Source organism: Anser brachyrhynchus (assembly GCF_964034855.1).
Source record: "Anser brachyrhynchus genome assembly, chromosome: 19".
Lineage (NCBI taxonomy): Eukaryota > Metazoa > Chordata > Aves > Anseriformes > Anatidae > Anser > Anser brachyrhynchus.
Window position 1 is genome coordinate 11,777,194 of NC_137712.1, and position 18,876 is coordinate 11,796,069.

General features: G+C 51.0%; 1 protein-coding gene across 30 annotated transcripts in view; it reads left to right on the forward strand.

Moving 5' to 3' along the window:
• EXD3 (exonuclease 3'-5' domain containing 3) overlaps positions 1-18,876 on the forward strand; it is a 297,777-nt gene that overhangs the window by 214,678 nt on the left and 64,223 nt on the right. The window contains exon 19 of one of the 30 annotated variants that reach the window (XM_080562114.1): positions 14,695-14,886. The exons of the other annotated variants lie outside the window; for them this stretch is intronic. Coding sequence (XP_080418240.1) covers positions 14,695-14,700 — 6 coding nt within the window. The 3' untranslated portion in view covers positions 14,701-14,886. Of the gene's footprint in view, positions 1-14,694; positions 14,887-18,876 lie in introns of those variants that run through there. 30 annotated transcript variants of the gene reach the window in all.

The following is an 18,876-nucleotide window of genomic DNA, read 5'->3' on the forward strand; positions in this document are numbered from 1 at the left end:
GGAAAGAGAAGAATAAAGGAGGAAGGTTTGAGGCTTTTCTTTATAACTCTGTATTAAATTATGTAGCTGGTGATCAGCTACAGAAATAAATAATCCATCACATGGAGCTATAGCTGAGGTTCAGGATATGAACTCCACTCCAGTCTGTGCAGAGAAGGAAAGCACTCACCCAGTCTAATTCAACAGAAATATCCTTAGTTTCTCATGGAGGCATGAAATAAAAAGGGGGCTGTTTCCTTAGCCTGAGCTTTCCACTGCAAGGTCAATAATCACAAAATGCACCAGACTGGAGGGTACTGGGATCCCAGTCACAGCGTTTTCCATGTCACAGGCTTGTTCTGAAGCCTCTCTGTAGCTGTGAATGGAAATCGATAATGACTTCACTGTTTTGCAATGTAGTTGCTGCCGGCCATGCAAACGGCAGCCTTTATCCTGGCGGTGAATTTGCCTTAGATTCCCACTGGGGCCTCATTTGAATTTCATGTCTCAGTGCAGAAGGGCAGTTGGCTGATTTCACGTTCCCACTGTCTCAGCTCTTCTCTGCTTTTTATATGCATGGACTTTCCTGGACTTTCCCTGGAAGGAGAGTCCAACCTGCCATTTTCCCTTTTCTTTCATGTCATTGCTGTTTCTGCCAGCCGTAACGTTTTTGAACAACCAGGCCATCACACCGGCCATCAGTGTCACATAGAGACCCTGGATCTTAAGCCACCAACACCACTTGAAAACCCTTGTCCCACATGGTGATGTGCTAGCTGCTGAGCTGAGCACTGCCTCTCCAGTTACCATTCAGAGAAGGGACGAGCTCATGGTTGCTGTCCTGCAGAAGTCCAGCCAGGCCAAGTCAAGCTGAGCTCTTTGCTCTCCTGAACAGGCTTGAAGATTTGGGCTTTGCTGTTGGTATGTGTTTTTGGCTGCCGTACAAATTCCTCTTTTCCCTTGAAAAATAACCATACAGTTGAGAGTTCTACCTCAAGACTGATGTTGTGTGGGGGAGCAGTAGTGTACACACTACCGGCACAGAACAGCATGGTCATTACCTTCTGCGGGGATGTGGGACATCACCCAGATCCAATCCTGGAAAATGAAACAATTCTGTGGTTCCTCTTGCCCTGCTCTGTTATGTCTGGGCAGCTTGTGTTGTTGATCTGCAGTTCTTTAACCAGCCTTTGGGATTGTTTAAGGACTCTTTGCTCAGTCACATAAATCAAGAGCCACTAATAGTAAGAGATACTTGATATCAAGACTTACGTATTTACTTAGAGTGAAAGGCTCTACTTCTTCAACAGATCCTCAGTGCTGTGTATCTGAGGGTTTCCCTTCAGTTTAGCATCATGGCTGAAGTGTTTGAAGGAACCAGTCTGGCCCCAACACATCTCAAGATGAGCAAGAGGCAGCCAGAGGTAGACGGGGCTGAGGCAGCAGCGTCCCTTTCATGTGTCTGCCTGGCTCAGCAGCCTTGTGTTTCAGAGGCAAATATAGGCCCTTCTTCACAATGTTTTTGCTCCCATTTGGCTGTCTGGGATTATGTCTCCATTGTGCTTTGCATATTGGTGAGCGGTTATTCCTTTAGGATTTCCTCCTGAGATGGCACAGCTTTTGAGGAACAGCCGTACCCTCTGGTTTTCCAGCAGCCTGCTCTGCCCCAAGCCTGAGCCTCGCTTGAGCCTGTCTCTAGCTTCCTACCACTCCTGCTTCTTCCTCCTTGGCCCATGTAGTCCAAACCAAGTACATGTTCACAGGAGATCTTGCCAGGCTCATGGATCAAAACAAAATATTTAGAGACTTAGGTTTTTCATGAGCTCGTTCCCTGAATCTGTTCCTAAGAAGAGCCAAGTTCCTGTGCCGAACAGTTTCCTCCTTGTTGCAACACGCACACGATTGCCTTAGGATTTGCATGTCTGAATCCTTGCTCACGCCGCGGTGAGGCGCGGCTCCACGGGTCCCGCTGGGAGCTGGAGGGGGACGCGGGAGCACGCTGTAGGGGAGCAATGCGAGAGAGGGAGAGCGGATGCCTGGATCGCCGGGCGGAGGGAGGACACTGCGCTGCCCTTGGTGGGAAAATGAGTGTCAACACCTGTTCCGGTCTGTGTGCTCGGACTCCTGACCCACAGTGGATTCTGTCCCTGGACGTCAGTCCTGTACTAGCCTCTTGTCTGGACAATGTTTCTTGACAGGAGCAGTAAGTAGAGCTGGACCGTCCTGTGGCAGTGCTGGGGGAACCTGCAGTACTTTAAGCTTCTCGCTCCTTTCACGCCGTTTGTGCCCCTGTTTATGGGTGCTGGGGCAGGGGGAGCCCTGACAAAGCACAGCTACTGGGGAGCATCACTAGCAAGTGCCCAGCCACGTGTTCTGCTGGGTGTTTGAAGCAGGAGCTGAGGTTCCCTTCTTGGCCGAGTGCTGAGCCCCAGCTTGGGCTATAATAATCTCTGGTGTTGCTCTGGCACCAGGCCATGGAGGCTCCCGAGCCAGTTTCTCACCACCAGTTAATGAACTTGCTGTGTCTCCTCGAAAGGCAACCAGTTTCCTATAGCTGCTGGTAGAGCTAGGGAACCAAAGGCACATGGAGGTAAAGTGGTCTGCGAGGTGCCAGGGATACAATTTCTGTATCTTGGCTGCCCTTAACCATTAGAACCAAGTCAGTGTGTGACCTTTACTGTTTTGTATAAACATCAGTGTGATTATAATATATCACCAGGCTCTGCTTATTCGCAGAACATGTGTCCAACTTCTCCTTCAGTGCTGTGGACCAGCTGAGGAATCTGATTCTGCTTTTCTACCCAACACTGAGATAGCTCAAAGGCCATGGGACTTTCTGAACTGAGGAATTTAGCTGCCTACAAGATAGAGTGTGAGGTTCCAGGTTAATCCATGAAGTTGAACCAGGAGGAAATGTCAGTAGAGACATTTAGCCTCCATCCAAACCCCATGAGTCTCTCAGCTGCTTTGAGGTTTTGCTTGGGTTTCTCCATCCAAGATCCCTTCCTGGCATCCCTCTGTGTGCTGCAAAGGAGGAAGAGGATATTGCTCTGACTGCAGGTCTCATGAAGCACAGATGGGGCATGGCCACCCACATCCTCCTGGTGCTTAACATTTCTGTGTCTGGGTACAGAGAAGTTTTGTGTTACACTTGCTCCATTTGCCAACTGCAGTGCTGCAAGAGCTGGAGTCCATCTGAGAAGTGTTTCGGGTTTCTTCCTGATTTAAGATAGTGAAGGGAGAAGGGCCTGTCCCCAGCTATTGGGAGGAAAGAATCTGCCCTGAGCATGCACAGAGGGAGGGCAGACAGCTAATAAATAAAGGTATTAAGTCCTCTCTCTGGAGAATGTCCCTGTGATGCATTTTGCCTGGTGCAAGATCACAGCTTTGGTGCAGCTGTGCAGAACAGACGTGCAGCAGGGCCCCAGGCGCTATGGATGGTCAGTGATGAAGGGACACTGCACTGGCTGCTCTGGATGAGCCTTTCCAGCCCAGTCCCTGCCGGTCTGGCCAACGAGCTGTGCCCAGAAAGCAGTGTGATGGTCCCTGGCAGCAAGTTGCTGTAGCTCACCAAGAGGCTGGTGTGAGGCTGGCAGGCAGAGAGGGGAGCAAACAGAGGTTGTGTGTGCGGGGAACCACTGTTGGAGCTGTTCCTTTGTGAGCAGGAGATGGACAGAGTGCTCCTTCCTGGTGCGGTGAGGGCTGGCATTGCCCCAGCGTCTGGGGAGCCCCGGGGACAGGTGCCTGCTGATGGGGACGAGCCCTTAGGAAGCAAAGTCCTTCCAGCACTGTCTCTCACTGCCCTGCTCTTGGCTGCAGCGGGGGTTTGGAAACTCTCCCGCAGCTTGACACCCCCTTCCCTGGTGGCTGTCAATCACAAGGGGCCACCAGGAGCCTCTTTGTCTCAGAGCACCTCACATCAAGGTGTACCCCAGTCCTGCCATGAGCAGGGAGGCTGTCATGTGTGGGGTGGGGGTGGAGAACCAGCTTTCTGGCTTCACCGACTTTGTAAATAGAAGGAAGTAGGAGAGACGCGAAATCTCTGATTATCTTCCAAGGGGACTCCCATCCCCTCCAAGGCATGTCTCAACTTCCCAGCCAAGGCTGGAGCCATTCCAAGAGCCGCAATGTTTCTCGTCCTATTTTGAAGCACTTTGCTCCTCTCGGTACAAACCTTCTAAGGTAGCGATGCCCCGAGCCCTGGTGCAGAAGCAGTCTGTAGCCAGAGCACGCAGCTGACTCACAGGATCCCATCTCTCTTCCTGCTGCAGGGGAGACCTGTTCCAGGCAGAGCATTTGCAAAGGTGCTCCAGAGGAGTGACTTGATGCAGAACTACAGGTTTGGAGTTCTGCTCCTGGTTGTCTCTGGCATCCGTGAGCTGGGCATGTGGGCAGGACCCTCTGGCAGTGCTGCTGCTGCATCGCAGGTCTTTGTGGTGACCGGGACACTCTTCCTCCAGCAAGGCGCACTGATGCAGAGATGCTTCCCAGGTCACGTTCCTAGGGTTTTCCTCCTCCCACCTACATCGTTCCTCCAATTTTGTGGATATTTGTGGGTTTGCTCTAAAGGCACTCTGTGCTGCACAGCTCAGCAGAGCCCTTCATGGCTTTGGGGAGTATCTGAAAGGAGAGACCTAAAAATTATAACTGTCATTATCAAGTTTTGCTTGATTGCAAGAATCTCACCTGGGGGCGCACTGGGCCATCTGGAGTGGGTGCAGGCACCTGCCCAAATTACTCGTCTAGTTTCTGGTGCGGTGGGCAAAAGGCATGCAGGGCTATGGCAGCACCCCCTTGGTGCTGCCAGCCAGCACATTCTGAGCATTGTTCTCTGCAGCAGGACACCACCACCCACCCGCTAGGTCCACAGTGGGGTTAACCTCTCCTGCTCCCCTGGCCAAACACAAACAGGATGGCCCGTGGCCTTGCAACCAGGAAGGCTGTGAGTCAACAGCAGTTCCCCCCTGCTGACAGAAAGCCCTGCCGGTTTCCCGTGGTGGTAAGGCAGGGACTTGAGAATCTGTGGGAGCAGGAATTGGGTTATGGAGTTGGTGGGTAGGAGGAAGGGATGCTGTTGAAGGAGATCAGGGAGTCCACAGGCAATGGAGGAAAGACCAGTACTAGGAAGAGATTTTAGCTTGGATATAAAAGCAAAAAAGTCTGAAAGTAAGGCTGAAGGCAACCTTGTCAAGGTTGTTAAAGGAAATGGCAAAAGACGGGTTGCGCAACTCTTGGAAACTTTCCAGCCATATAAATGGAAAGGGAAGCAGGAAAGAAGAAGTGGGGCTGGTATGCACTGAGGATGGGACAGAGATGAAAGATAATCTAAGTATAGTCCGGAAATAAAATGAACACTTTGCCCTGTTTTTTTGGTAGCAATGGAGATGCTGGCTGAGGGGGCAGATGCAGGATGAGTCATGCAGTGTGTGGGGATGGGAAATGCCACAACTCAAATGGAAGCAGCAGTCAAGGATTCTTGAGCTTGCAAGCAGGTAGGACCAGCTAGCTTCTCCGCTGGAAATCAGAAAGGACTGGCACAAAGCTGAAGTCACGCAAGAAGGGTTTGTAATAAATCTGTCAAACCACAAGGGTTGGATGGTTTGGCTGGGGAACAGCAAATAGAGGTCTATTTATCGGGGTAGGGAGAATGTGTTCTTGGCACGTAGGCGGCTATTAGTCTGAATCTATTAGTATGCAAACCCTTAGAATAAACATTAAAATAGAGAATAATTAAGAACATGGATAAGATGAGATTTGGATTTTCTGAAAGTAAATGATGCCAGGGTAGATAAAAAACCTGATCTTCTTGACAAAGCAGACAGGATATATCCGAGTTGTCTAGTCTTCAGTAAAGGAGCAGGAAGGTGCTGGGCTGTGAGGACAGTGCTAGATGGATTTCTCAAAAGTTGGCCTTGGAAACGATGTTGTTTCATATTTTTCTTAATGGCCTTGGCACAAAACATAGAAATTGCTAATGAAATTTAGTAATTACCCGTAATTGGGAATCATCATCAAAACAAAGGAGCTGGGGAAAATTGTGCACAGTGAACTGGATGCCCTTCAGGATAAGAAAAAAATAGCGGAGTGATGTACAGAGGGGTGTATAGCTTAGGTTTCTGCTCCGCATGAGGAGCTGACGTTCACCTAGAATCTCACAAACCTAATGTTGTGAAAGGCCTCGGTGTGTGAGCGAGCCACTGAGTCACTGAAAAGGGGGCAGAGGAAGGCTGAGAGGGGACAGAGCACTCAGCAAAGCTGCTGGAAGGGCAACACTGTCGCACGGAGCCCTCTGAGTCCTCTGATCTCACAGGAGTGACATAGAAGAAGGTGTGCATGGAGGAGCAGGAGGTGCTCTGGAGAAGATCAGACAGTAACGGTAGAAGCGCTGCGTGGTTTTGTGTGATGCATAGTTGGATATGGAGTCTGTCACAGACTGTAGAAACCAAATACAGAGATCAGAGAGGATCTCTGAACACAGAGAATAGAGAGATCCTGCTTTTGGTGTGGGATGTTGTGACTCGTGCCGTCTGCATCCCCCGATGTCCTGAACCTGTTTGGTCTTGAAGCCTGGGGAGGACTCACTCTTTCATGCCTGTTCTTATTGCCCTCTCACAGGATGTGATTTCATGGGATGACCTGACTAATTTTAACACGTCACTGCTGCCAAAAGGTGGTCCTGCCCCACCCAGCTCTCCATGGGGAGCTCTGCTGAGCTCGAGCAGCTGCTGAGGCTTCTCCAAACAGGCAGAAGAAGCCACTTCAGTGCACTGCTGTGGCAGAAAGCAAACGTGGACACAAAAAAAAACTGGGGGGGAGGGAGGGGGTGAGGGGTTATTTCCACATTTGCAAGCCAAATGGCTCCCATGAGTTCTGAGGTTGGGCCAGGACCAGCCCAAGGGTGTGAGCAGGCGCTGAGAAGGGGGTGCAGGGCCGGGACCTCTGAGGGGTCCCCTCTCGGCTGCAGGCAGCTCAGACGCTCACAGCCCTGCCATGAACCTGGGCCCTGAGCTGCAGCGGCTGGTGGGCGTGCAGAGCAGGCCGCCGGCCCAGCAGGCCTGAGCTCCGCTTTGCGCAGCTCGGTGAGGTGGTTGTTCCTCGCGGCAATAGTTCCTCCCGGTTCATGGCCCCGCAGATGAAGTCAGATGGGAGCCACGGGGAAATCTCAAGGCAGGTCAGGGACATGACGATGCCGCCACACAAGAGGAGACCTAAAAGAGCCTGGCACAGTCAGCTTAGGTGCGGGGCTGGCTGAGAGCGGCTCCCACAGCTCTTGCTGGGTGCAGGCGTGCACAGAGGAGGGAGGAGAGACCTAGAGCCAAGACACAAGGGTGGCACAGGAGCAAAGGTGCGGCATGCCAGGAGTGAAACCATGCTAGAAATGAGAAGGAGGCTCTGAATCCCCCCAAAAACAGGTCACATGCTTGTAAACCTGTGGTTGCACCCTTGCATGTGCTCCTTACATGCATGTAAACACCAGGGTATTGTTGTCTGTGTCCTGCCCTACAATTATATTTCCCAGTTATGCTGCACTGCAGATAGTAATACTCCAGCCCTAAAAAAATCCCTCCTGGATTTTTGCTGTTTCCACCATTTGCCATAGATCTGTTGCTATTTGCACCATTTGCCGTAGAGTCCCTTCCAGATATTGGCACTGGCAGAGTGTGACAGAAAAATGATGATTTGCGCACGGTCCTTTCTTTTTTCTAATAATCCCATGATACGGTATTTTGTGTTGCAACACAAAGGATCACCTGAGGCAGTAGAATGGTGAGAAAATAAGCCTATTAAAATGTTCAAGCTTACTTAACTCTCAGACAACATCAGAGGATAACTGGTAAGTTTTTAGCCAAGTCTGTGAGTCATGTTGTCCTGCACAATTGTCACAGCTCGGCTCATCTGTTCAGCTGGAGCAGCTTTGATGCAATTACAGGGAGAGCCACTGTTAGCAAACTACGAGGCATCTTGCTCAGAGCAGTGAAAGACCTGCACACGGGTTACTGGTCAGCATTAGCAAGTCACTGAAGCCCAGCACCTGAAATTTAAAAAGAAATAAACCCTTTGAATAATTAAGATGGGAACTCATCAGGAAATTAAGCTTGTCTTGCTGATGATACTTCCATCTACGCGAAGCTTTAAAAAAAAAGATGATTATTTTATGTAAATAAAATGTGATATCAGCACCATTTGGATCATCTCCTATCTCAGGTACTGGCAGAAAGCCTCCAGCCTTCCCTTGTAAAACACTGGGAAAATGGTCCATTCATCGCCAGCCACTGTCAAGTGTTTTTTCAATCTGTTCCTGTTTAAGCAGCATGGTATCAAGGGGATAATTGCTCTTTGGAATTGATCCCAGAAGAAAAATCATTCAGTTCATTCTTATCAGGTCCTTTCTTGCAGGGCAAGATACCCACAAGACTTATCTCTTTCTTCAGTGTTGGCCTCTAATTACTATTTAAAGAGCTCATTAGAAAACCTTCATTTAAGTGTTATAGTTGAATCTGGAAATAAATTACAGATCATGCTGTGGTAAAGCGCTGCCCTCCTACAAGCAGGTGGGGGCACCACTCGCAGCCCCAGGGCTGCCCGAGCAGGGCACAGCTCTCAGCTCCTCGCAGTGCCACCGGCAGCGGGGCTGGTGGAGGAGCTCACTGCAGCACATACTGGGCCTGGGGCATGTGGCTCGTCCTGGCACCCACCTGCCCGCCAACTGTCCAGGGCACATCACGGCATTTCTCCAGCCCTGCTGGAAGCCTACCAGGAACAGAGCTGCATGCTCAGCCCACCGCAATGCCCAGCACAGGATCTCAACAGCTGTGGAGCATTGCAAAGTTATGATTACAGCCTAGAGAAAATGAGAGACCATAGCAATCCCATTTTAAAGAAAAAAAAATGCATACGTGGGAAATATTTTTATATGAATTGACTTGCTGGTGAAACATTCGTGTGTGTGGGCCTAAGGTCCGCTCTGTCTCTGCAGAGCATGGAGAGCATGGTCAGTGTCAACACAGATTCCCCCCACAGACGTGCTGCAGGTCTGGCCAGGCTGGCTCTTACTTAGCTGGCACTAAAATAAGTTGGGGAAGGAATGGACATGAAGGCTCTTTACTTCCCTGTGTCCTGGCTCCCTGACAGTTTCAGCCCCAGAGGAGTCACTTTTTGGCATTAATCTTCTGCTGGGTTTTTCAGCAGGAAAACCGCAAATGTTTAATAAAAATCATTGTGAAAAGCATGCCAGGCAGCACCCAGTGAAGTGTGCATGTGTGCCCTTTGGGCTGGTGTGCATGCTTTGCAGAAGTGGGGCCTGTAAATATTTTCTTGACATTTAGGAAGTTTAGAGAAGTGCTTGTTACTTTGCTGCCAACTTGATGACCATAGCACGAAAAGCACAGAAGATGTGCATGGCTCCCTCCTGAGAGCAGCACTGTGGGGTGTTCTTCACCATGCAGCATGGCTTTGGGGTTTGGGGGAGTTGCCCTGATCTAGAAAAGGGAGAAGCTGCAGCTGGGGTGGGGTCTGGGTACTCCTCCCTTCCTGCCGCTGTTGCCCTCTCTGTGATTTGGGGTGATGCAGGAACGTGACATCCAATTTGCTCGTCCCCAGCGTTGGCTGTGGAGCTGCTCGCAGAGCTTTGGACGTGGGCACCCTGGCTCTGGGTAGCAAGTGTGGTTCGGGACACTTTCAGGCGCCCCTGGCTGGCTTGGCTGTCTTACAGTGAACCTGCTGAAATTGGAAAAAGCCCGTGTCCCATCTGTGAGTCAATCCAGAGCCACCTTGCCCAAAGAAAAGCTAGAGATGTCAGCGGTTACAGGCAACACAAGCCTTAAGGTAGGCATTGACTCTTACAAGTCCCAGCATCTGAAAAGAATCCCTTTGCACTCAAGAACACTTTTTTTCTCTTCCACTTTGTGAATCTAAAACTGTACTTTTGTGGACTTACTGAAAACTCTGAAATACATAACTCCTCTGTGTACCCCAAACCCAGTAATGTGGCTGTAACCTGCTGTGCCTTCAGGGAGCCCGCGGTGGAAACTGCTTAAGCTGCTGTAGCTGGCTCCATGCTAATCGCTGTGTGGTTATGTGGCTATACTGCTGAGCTGCCTAAAGCAGGGGGTAAAGCAGCAACCAGCTGTAAACTCGTATGTACAAACATCTCCAAGGTCTTATTTCAGAAGTGTAGGATGATTTGTCTGGGTATCATTCTGCTCTGTATTCACTGCACTTTTTGTGCCTGAGCAGTAAGCAGAAACAGAGCTGCAGGAGTCGTAGGGAAGAAGAGCACGCAGCCTGGAGAGGAGCAAATTGGAGACATTTTCAAGACAGTGTTTGTGGGACTGCAGGATTTTTTTTCTTTGTGGATTATAACTGCTTCAAAGTATTAATTTTGTCTTCTGACATCACATAGTGACTATCATACCTTTGAGCACCACCACCATGTATCTTGCTGCAGAATCGAGGGAAGGTAGGCAGTTCTGCAAGTATCACTTTAAATCCTCTTACCAGCTTGGTGAGGGATTTACGTGTTTAGCAATTTCTGGTACAGCTTTAATGGAGCGGTTCTACGTTGGGGGGTCCTTTGAGGCTGCGAGTGGAAAACTGGACGTGAAGCAATACTGAAGCATTGTCAGAATCGATTGTCACTCGTCTGGCTTTGCTGGGCAGGAGGGCAGCAGGTTCCTAAAAGGGCACTTGGGAGTTGCTGTCGCAGGTTTGGGAACACGTGGTTCAGCTGGCCTTTGTCGGCCCTGCCTCTGGCAAAGCTGCATTGTCTACAGCAGCTGCGCCGAGCAACGTGTGCAGGGCCTGGCCCTACCTCCCATTATTGGGGCCTGGGACAATTAAATGATGGCTTAGGTGCATCCCCTCTTTGCCATCAGGCTTCTGACTGCGGTGTAGGCATGCCCTCTGCTTTTCCAGGTGTTTCCCTTTCAGGCATATCCCAACGAGTGTATTAATGATGGAAACTCTTGTGGACCCGGCAGTTTTGTGAAATTCTCAGGTCTCTATACTTTGATTCTCAGTATTAACGTTTTCTTTCTGTTTTAACTAGAAGAATGGGGACAGCGGAGTCCTCCCCACCACATGGAGCTGTAAAGCATCGCACGTAGGCAGCTGTTGGCTTTTTCTCTTTTCCCACTTCTGTCCGCTTGTTCCTTGTACTCATTCCTTACAGTTTCTTTTTCTCTCACTCTGTTTCAATGCCTCCTAAACTTCGGCATTGTCACTGCTGCAGGTTTCTGTGCTTGGTTGGCACCTTTGGTATCTGATTAGGTCAATAACCATGACATAGCACGGGCTGTGTGTTGAACAGAGCAGTAGGCAGTTGCGGAAGCTAACAGTGACAAATGATTAATGCATGAGTTGAGTGAAGAGCCTGTATTTGATGGAGACCCCAGCTGGGGGGGAGGGGGAGGGAACCTGGCTGGCACGGGGAGGTGGGATGCAGTTTTCATCTCGTGGGCGACCAAAGAGCCAAGTGCGACCGACCCAAATTGCCAGTGGTTTGAACTCCTGTAGCTCTCTGAATTCAGGAAGAATTCCCCATGCATGGCATGTGTCTGCCCAAGTAGCTTTTGAGGGAAGGACCTTTTGGTCCCGCACCAGTCCCCGTGACCTGGTGCTGCGGTTTGCAGTCCTGTGGCACTGAGGAAGCAGCGTGGGAAGGGCAGGGCAGGAGGGCAGCAGGTTCCTAAAAGGGCACAGGCTGCACTGCTCAGCGTAGCTGGAAATCACCTCCGGTGTTTTCAGGAGTGCAGACTAGGCACGCTCGTTCATGACTAAAGCTGTTCACCAGACTGCAGAAAAAATAGCTGGGGTTTCCATGAGGTGCTGCCTTTCTCAAGAGGTTGGCAGGAGCTCCTCTGATGCAGCCGGCCGTGCACCCCGTCAGGTCCTCAGAAGGAGCCAGGAAACATGACCCTGGAGCAAGGGGTCAGAGCCAGTCAGAAGCCACCACGCTTAAAGCTGAGGTGCCAGAAGCGGTAGCTCTGCAGGGCAGGAGGTAGCTGGGTGAGAGCAGAAACCATGCTGCAGCGCCCGCAGCGCAAGCCCCGCACTGGGACCCTGTGCATCAGCGCTCTCAGGGTGACAGCCCCTGTGGCGGGGACTGTCCCTGAAAGCCTGCACCGAGGGCCAGGTCACTGTGAGGCCATCCAAACCCTGCCTCTGAAACACGCTTAGTGCCTGAAACCGGCTTCCGACACCACCACTGGTCCTTGCTTCGTAAAAACGTATTTTGTCCAAAATTGTACTCCCCTGCTTCACCAAGCCAAGAAACAAAATTCTTTCCAATGTTGTATTTCATCAAAATGCTTTAATGAAAAACACTTTTTAAAATTAAAACATTCTGAGCAGAAATTATAATTTCTCCATTGTCAAAGTATCAAACCATAATTTCTCCAATATCCAAGTATCAAGCAGTGTAGTGCTACAGGATCAAGGTGAAGCTGCAGCGAGCACCATGAGTTCCTCAGTTGTGCTTGCTTTGCAATCCCTTTCCAGGTACCATCTCTTCCCAGGCCTTTTCCTGCATGCGTATAAATGTATATATTCTATTTGCTCTGTTAACAAATCATGAGGAAGCAGTAGGAGCTCAGACCCACAGCTCTTTCTCTTCCATTGAACTTTTCTCTGTTATTCTTGGGGAAGCTGAGCAGGGGTCAAGCCCAGCTAGGGAAATGAGGTCTGGGGCTATGGAAAACTCGGACCCCAGCGCCACCTCCTATTATATAGATATAAATGGAATGGAAAATTATTTCGAATAAAAGTGCACTGCCCTCTGAGAAATGTTCTCACAGAACCGCCTCTGAGAGTGTCTTAACTCTTTATCAGAGCACGGGGCTGTGCCGGGGGGGGGGGACTTCCCTGACGCAGCGCAGCCAGCACAGGCTGAGTGCGAGGGACGTGCCTGCAGCCAGCACCCAGCGGAGCGGCCGAGCGGCCGTGCTGCTTTCCAGGCACAGCAGGAGGGCGATTCCCTTCGCCTTCCCTCTTCCCTCTTGCAGGTGGTCAAGCTGCATCAGCATCACCCGCTGGCCCAGCCAGCACTGCGCCAGCGACCCTGGGCTGGGTTCGGGCTTCTCCTCCTCCAAGGGCTGCGGGAGCAGTGCAGGCACAGCCTGAGCGCACCCAGCGCCACCCAAGTTTTTGAGAACATCACGGTCAGCAGCATGGTGCTAGACTCACACAGCAAGGCAGCAGCAGGGACATGCACCAGCCATTCTCTGTCTGTCCCCACTTCAACGCCAGTCCATTTGCATCTCTCTGCACGTGAGAGCAAAGCGCTCATCCTCATGGACAGAAAGAGAAGCAGAGGAGATCCCACCCTGCGGTGCCTGGACGCGGCCGCGTGCTGCAGATAGCAGGCAAACAGGCGAGGGGTGCGGGGTGAGCGATGGCTGAGTGACAGGGTGCAAGGAACAGGGGGAGGCAGGGGAAGGAGCAAAGCCGTTGTGACACTGCAGCTCCTGGTCACTAGCCTGGCCTCCTTTGTCACTTGTCACTGGCAGCCCCATCACCTCCCTCTCCGCTAGCAGCAAGGCAGCTAAGTGCCAGTAAGCAGGAGGAAAGGCTGCGCCGGGCGCTCACGCACTGCTGGGAGAGCTCCTGGAGGAGAGGAGATGGCAGAGCTGGTCGGCATCTGCAGCCAGCCCTGGTGGCTTTCTTCAGCCCAGCAGCAGAGCTGGAAGCAGCGGCGAGCCTCCCACCTGCAGGGCTGGAAAGCCGGGCGCAGGTTCGCAGCGGGTTGCTCCAAGCAGTTCACCGCTCCACTCGGTTTTCCTCCCCATCTACACAGCCAGGCTCCAGCTCTCCTGCTGCCTCCCAGCACCTCCTAAAAGTCAGAGCTTTTTTTTTCCCCCTTCTCATTTAGGTGTTGAAACACAGCTGCATTGTTTTCTGGTCATAACTGCACCACCTGCACAGGCAGAGAGTCCTGTAATTACAGGCTGGGTTGCAGGATGTGAGTTGGAACAAAAGTCAACAAGCTTGTACGAACACACGTGCACAATAAGGCAACTGGGCAGAAATTTTATTTGCTTTTTAAGGAAACATTTTGAAACAGCCACTTAAGGACTTCATCAAAGGCAGAAAGCAAAAATCTAATGGGCCATTTTTTGCAAGGCCTTGTGGCAAAATACCAAATCCTAATTCAGTAGCCCAAAAGAAACTGACTTGGTTCATTAAAAAAAAAAAATTGTAAGTACCCAAATATAACACTGTGACAAAAACCAGACACTGGAGACTGGTCAAGAGCGAGTCCCATGTCCATTTTCCTGTGCATCTAAGTGACCTACTGGATAAGGGGAGGAAACACATGACACATTCCTGAGCTTACAAACACACTTATGCAGATTCCTGCGCTGTAGTTGAAATGTGCTGTGCCAGGTTTTTGGATGAGCGGACAGCAAAACCTCCCATGGAGGCATTTAAGGACAATACTCTTCAGCCTCTCTTCATCAGGTGGCATGTCTTAGGTGTGCCCTGTGCTTTGGAGACCTGCAGGTTGTCTTCCGCCTCTTGTGTCTCCTGTGCCTTCTGATGACAGAGTTAGGAATGCACCTGCTAAGGGTTACGTATCATTCACATTTTGAGAAGTCATGGAAGAAACAGCCAAAATGCACTAAAAGGCTTCCAATCTCTAATAAAAAAAAAGAAAGACAAATGACAGGGCTCCAGGTTTTGGCTACAACTGCTTTATTTGTGTATGTCTTATTTCAGTTCTGAAGAGGAGGACAGATGTCAGGCATGAGCTGGTCTGCAGGTTCGGGAGTGCTGTTCAGCCTAAAGTAATGAAGAGAGACTTCCTGAGCTCCCTACAGAACAAAGGCAGAGAGAGTGTTATGTCCTGAAGCTGTATGTTTCTGTGTTTACATACTGCTGTAATTGTTATTAAATTTCACCAAGTACTTATGAAGAGTTTTAATGAACTGATGTACTGAAAATGCTAATACTAATGTTTAAAAAAAGAAAAATGATCTAGTCAATAGAGTGCCTGTAACAGTTCCCTGCACAGCCTCTCTCTCCTCCATGCAGTATGGAACTTTGCAGGCAATTAAATGCAGAGGGCAAAATGGCAAGTTTCAGATGAGTTATTTAAGTCACGAAAGGATTCTTACAAAACAGAGCTGCAGCCTTAGTAAAGCCAGTAAGATGCATGCAAGTGGGGCAAGCAAAATATAAGGTAAGATTTTGTAAACCACAAAGAGCTCATGGTCAGTGCTGCTGACACATGAGCAGAGAGACTGAAAAACCATCACCAAGCAGAACGTAGGGGAAGAATAGGAAGATAAGGATGTTTTAATAAAACAAAATGGTTTCTCAGCACCCTCCTAACCTGCAAAGGACATGGCAAAAATACAATTCATTCAGACAAGAATTACGTAGGAGTCACTGCTGGGTTTATACATTTTACCTACTAAAGTAATGATTTGAGTGTAGAGCATTTGCAGTAGCTTCATGGGGATGCTGCCCGCTAATTTGACCTCACAATTTTAGCTGTCCTTGGGAGTGTATGAGAGAGGCTGGGATCTGGCTCCTTGTGCAGTCCTGCCGACCAGCTCCTAGCACGGGCAGGCGGGCGGGAGGCTCGCGCCGTCACTGCAGCCTCCAGTGAGGCGTGGTGAGGAGCAGAGGACGTGTCCCTGCCGCGACCAGAGCCGGTGAATGAGGCCGGCCCCGGGCCGTGGGTGACTTCTGGCACTGGTGCCCGTGGGGCTGCTCTTCCTCTCCCGCACCCAGCAGTGCCCAGCGCGCTGTCGGAGCTGGAAGGGAAACGGTCGACGCCTGGGAATGGTTTTGCTGATAGGGGAATTAGTCATTGTGGATTTTGGAGCAGGGCAAGCTGGGAATAGACAGGAGACTTTTCATTTGCGCATGGAGGAGGTTGCGTGCCCTGCGATAACAGCTGCCCAGCTGCTGGTGGCTGCTCTGCTGTCGGGGCAGGTTTTGCTGTTGGCTGTGGTCATCTTAGCGGCAAGGTATTGTATTTTCCAGCCTTGTGCTGCCCACCAAGGCCCTGCTGTGGTCCTGGCTGGATTTTGCTCCTTGCCAGCCCAGCAGCAGTGGGGTGCAGTGAGTGTCCCAGGCTGCAGGTTTCACCAGGGAAAGCTCAGCAGCATATAACCTGCTCTGTGCCAGCCCTGACACAGACAGGCGGAGATCAGAAAGCTCTGTCTTACATGGGAATACCAGGCACAGGCCCTGCCTGGCACACTTCCTGCGGGCTCCTAGCCCATGTCACTCAAGGAAAGTAACACCACAGTGAAAATAAATGATGTTACCAGTGTGGTTATGATGAGGTTTTAACTGTCTGCTGCTGTGGGTGGCTTTGTATGCTCTGACATAGCACCCACCCTAGGGCCTGTGTGGCTGCTCCCGGGGATGCTCCATCACGGAAGGCAAGGACCATCGGGACACTGGTGTGGTGTCACCTCCCCTCGACTGCTGCCTAAGGGACCACTCGGGGCCACCTGCCTGCCCACGCCTTCAAAGGCTGACCTTGGGCATTACAGCAAAAAGCTTAAGTCAGGCGGAGGCAGGGCAGCCTCATGGGCAGGAGGAGGGCAGGTTGCGGGTGGCCATCCCAGCTTGGCATTTGGGTGAGCCAAACAAGCAAATTCTCCAGACCCCCATTTCCCCACCGCATGCTTTTCCTTCTGCACAGATCACAGAATGTTAGGGATTGGAAGGGACCTTGAAAGATCATCTAGTCCAATCCCCCAGATGCCTTCAGAGAGCCTCCGAAGGGGTGACTGGCACCCATGGCCCCGCAGCGGGACCCTCACCGAGGTTCATCTGTGGCCATCAGCACAAGTCTCGGCTCGAAGGAGCCAGGTCCCCAGCACGCAGGCTGTGTGCCACCCCCAGCAGAGCAGCACCCTGCTCTTCTCCCACGTGTCCCTGATGTGTGGCAGTTGGATGGACAGGCTCACAAGCACTGCTGGGAGAGCTTTTTTTCCCAGGCAGATTACGTAGCCTTTTTAGCTTCATCCACCCCCCCCCCCCCCCCCCAACACACCCCCCTTCCTCTGTTATTTTGGTGCCTTTCCCCAAGGGAAACAAAGTTTGCTCAAATGCTGTTCCCACCAGAAAGGCAAAAGCTCCCCCCCCTTTTTCCTTCCTCTTTTGGGTTCATGGTAATGTGTCCCATGACAAAACAAGCACAAATCTGTGCACAAAGTGCTTTGCCTTTCTCCTTAAAGGGAGAGTCTTTCTCCAGGGCTGGCGCCTGGGGCCAAACTGCCATCATCCAGAGGTGCCTCTCTGATGGAAGGAAGGTCAACGCTGACTCTTTGTGTTTGCACTGAAAGCAGCCTGTGGCAAGACATGGGGAGCCATGCTGGTGGGTTGAAGAAGGTCTTGTAGATGGGTAATATGGAGTGGAGCTCATTGGTGTAGCCAAAAGAGCTGGGCTGGAGGTCTCGTGGCTTTGCTTCAGCCAGCCATGGTGGAGAAGTCTCCATGAGAATGGGTCGTTTACGCTCCTCGGCAGCCCACAGGGAGAAAAGGCCCCTCCTGGGACCCTAAAGCAAACATCCAAAGCGGAGCAGCTGAATCAGGCACTCAGAATGCTCACTTCTCTCTAGTGCATGTAGGAGTGATGGGTGAGGAGAGCTGCTCATCCCCCCGCTGGAAGGGAAGATGTGATGGGTCCATATGTAGGCAAAGACCACCTCAGCCCAAACAGCCGGCCAGGTTCGGTCACGAGAAGCATCCGTGGAGGTGGCAGCAGGAGCAGCCTGCAGCAGGAGCCTGCCCTGGCAGGGGAATCCCTCACACACCAACCACGCACAAGCCCATCCCTGGTGTCCTGGACCTGGGCTGCAGCAGCCAGAGCTCCTGGTGTCCAAGGTGGAGCTCAAATGTCAATTGTACCTGAAGCCAAGATCCTTGCAACATGTCGGGGATGTTTCCAGCACAGACTTTCACCCAGTACAGCCTTCAACACCCATCATTTTGTGGTTTGTTTGGCTCTGTTATAAATGCTTCACTGGGAGAGGCTGATGCTGGTCCCCAGGTGAGCACCCTGATGTGTCTCGGCACTGGCTGAGGCTGCCTCTCTGGCTGCATTCCCACAGTCGGTGAGAGCTCTGGTGTGTCCCCACTGCAGCAGCGTTGGTAGTGATACTTGTGTGTGAACATGGGTCTTGTCCCACTAGTCTGCCAAGGCAGTTTTGTTGTTGGTCGGTACATAAGACCTTCTTCCCAGAAATCACTGGTCACCACTCGCCTGCCTGCCATGTCAGAGAACATTTACGTTACCTTCGGTGTATGTGGCCACTGTATCCACCCGTCCTGCTGGGAGCAAAGTGTCTCTGCTCCGTGCAAAGTGCCCACCAGCCGGGACCCTGCACGCCACGCACCGTCACCAGCATGTGCTCTGGGAGGACAACGACCTGCAGTTTTGCACGGACTGCTGCCCAGAGCTGATTTGTCAAATGCGGCTCATGTATTAGAAAACTAACTGCAGATCTAGCAGAGAGCAAGCCAGATACGGGGGCCAAGCTGAGATGTGTGTGAGGCCAGGTGCAGGAGACCTGCTGGCATTGTGCTTGTTCAGCATTTAGCACTGAAACACGGCACAACTGAGGGTCTCCACAGAAGTAACCAAAACAGCGTGACTAATGTTTTTCCTTGTAAATGCTTTTTTTCAAGATTCCCTCTGCCCTTAGTTTTCTTTTAACAGTATTTAACAAATGTGATTTTAATACATCCCCCTAAACAGAGAGGCTATAAATGTTTGTTTCCCGTACCAGCAATAAATGAATGGTGGGAGCCTGAGGAAGGAGAGGTGTTTCCTATTTTTGCAACTCAGTAATTTTTCATAATGAAACCTTGGCAGCTCACACTTGGAACCTGCTCCTGGGGTAAGGTATCTGAAAAGGAAGGAAAAAAAAAAGA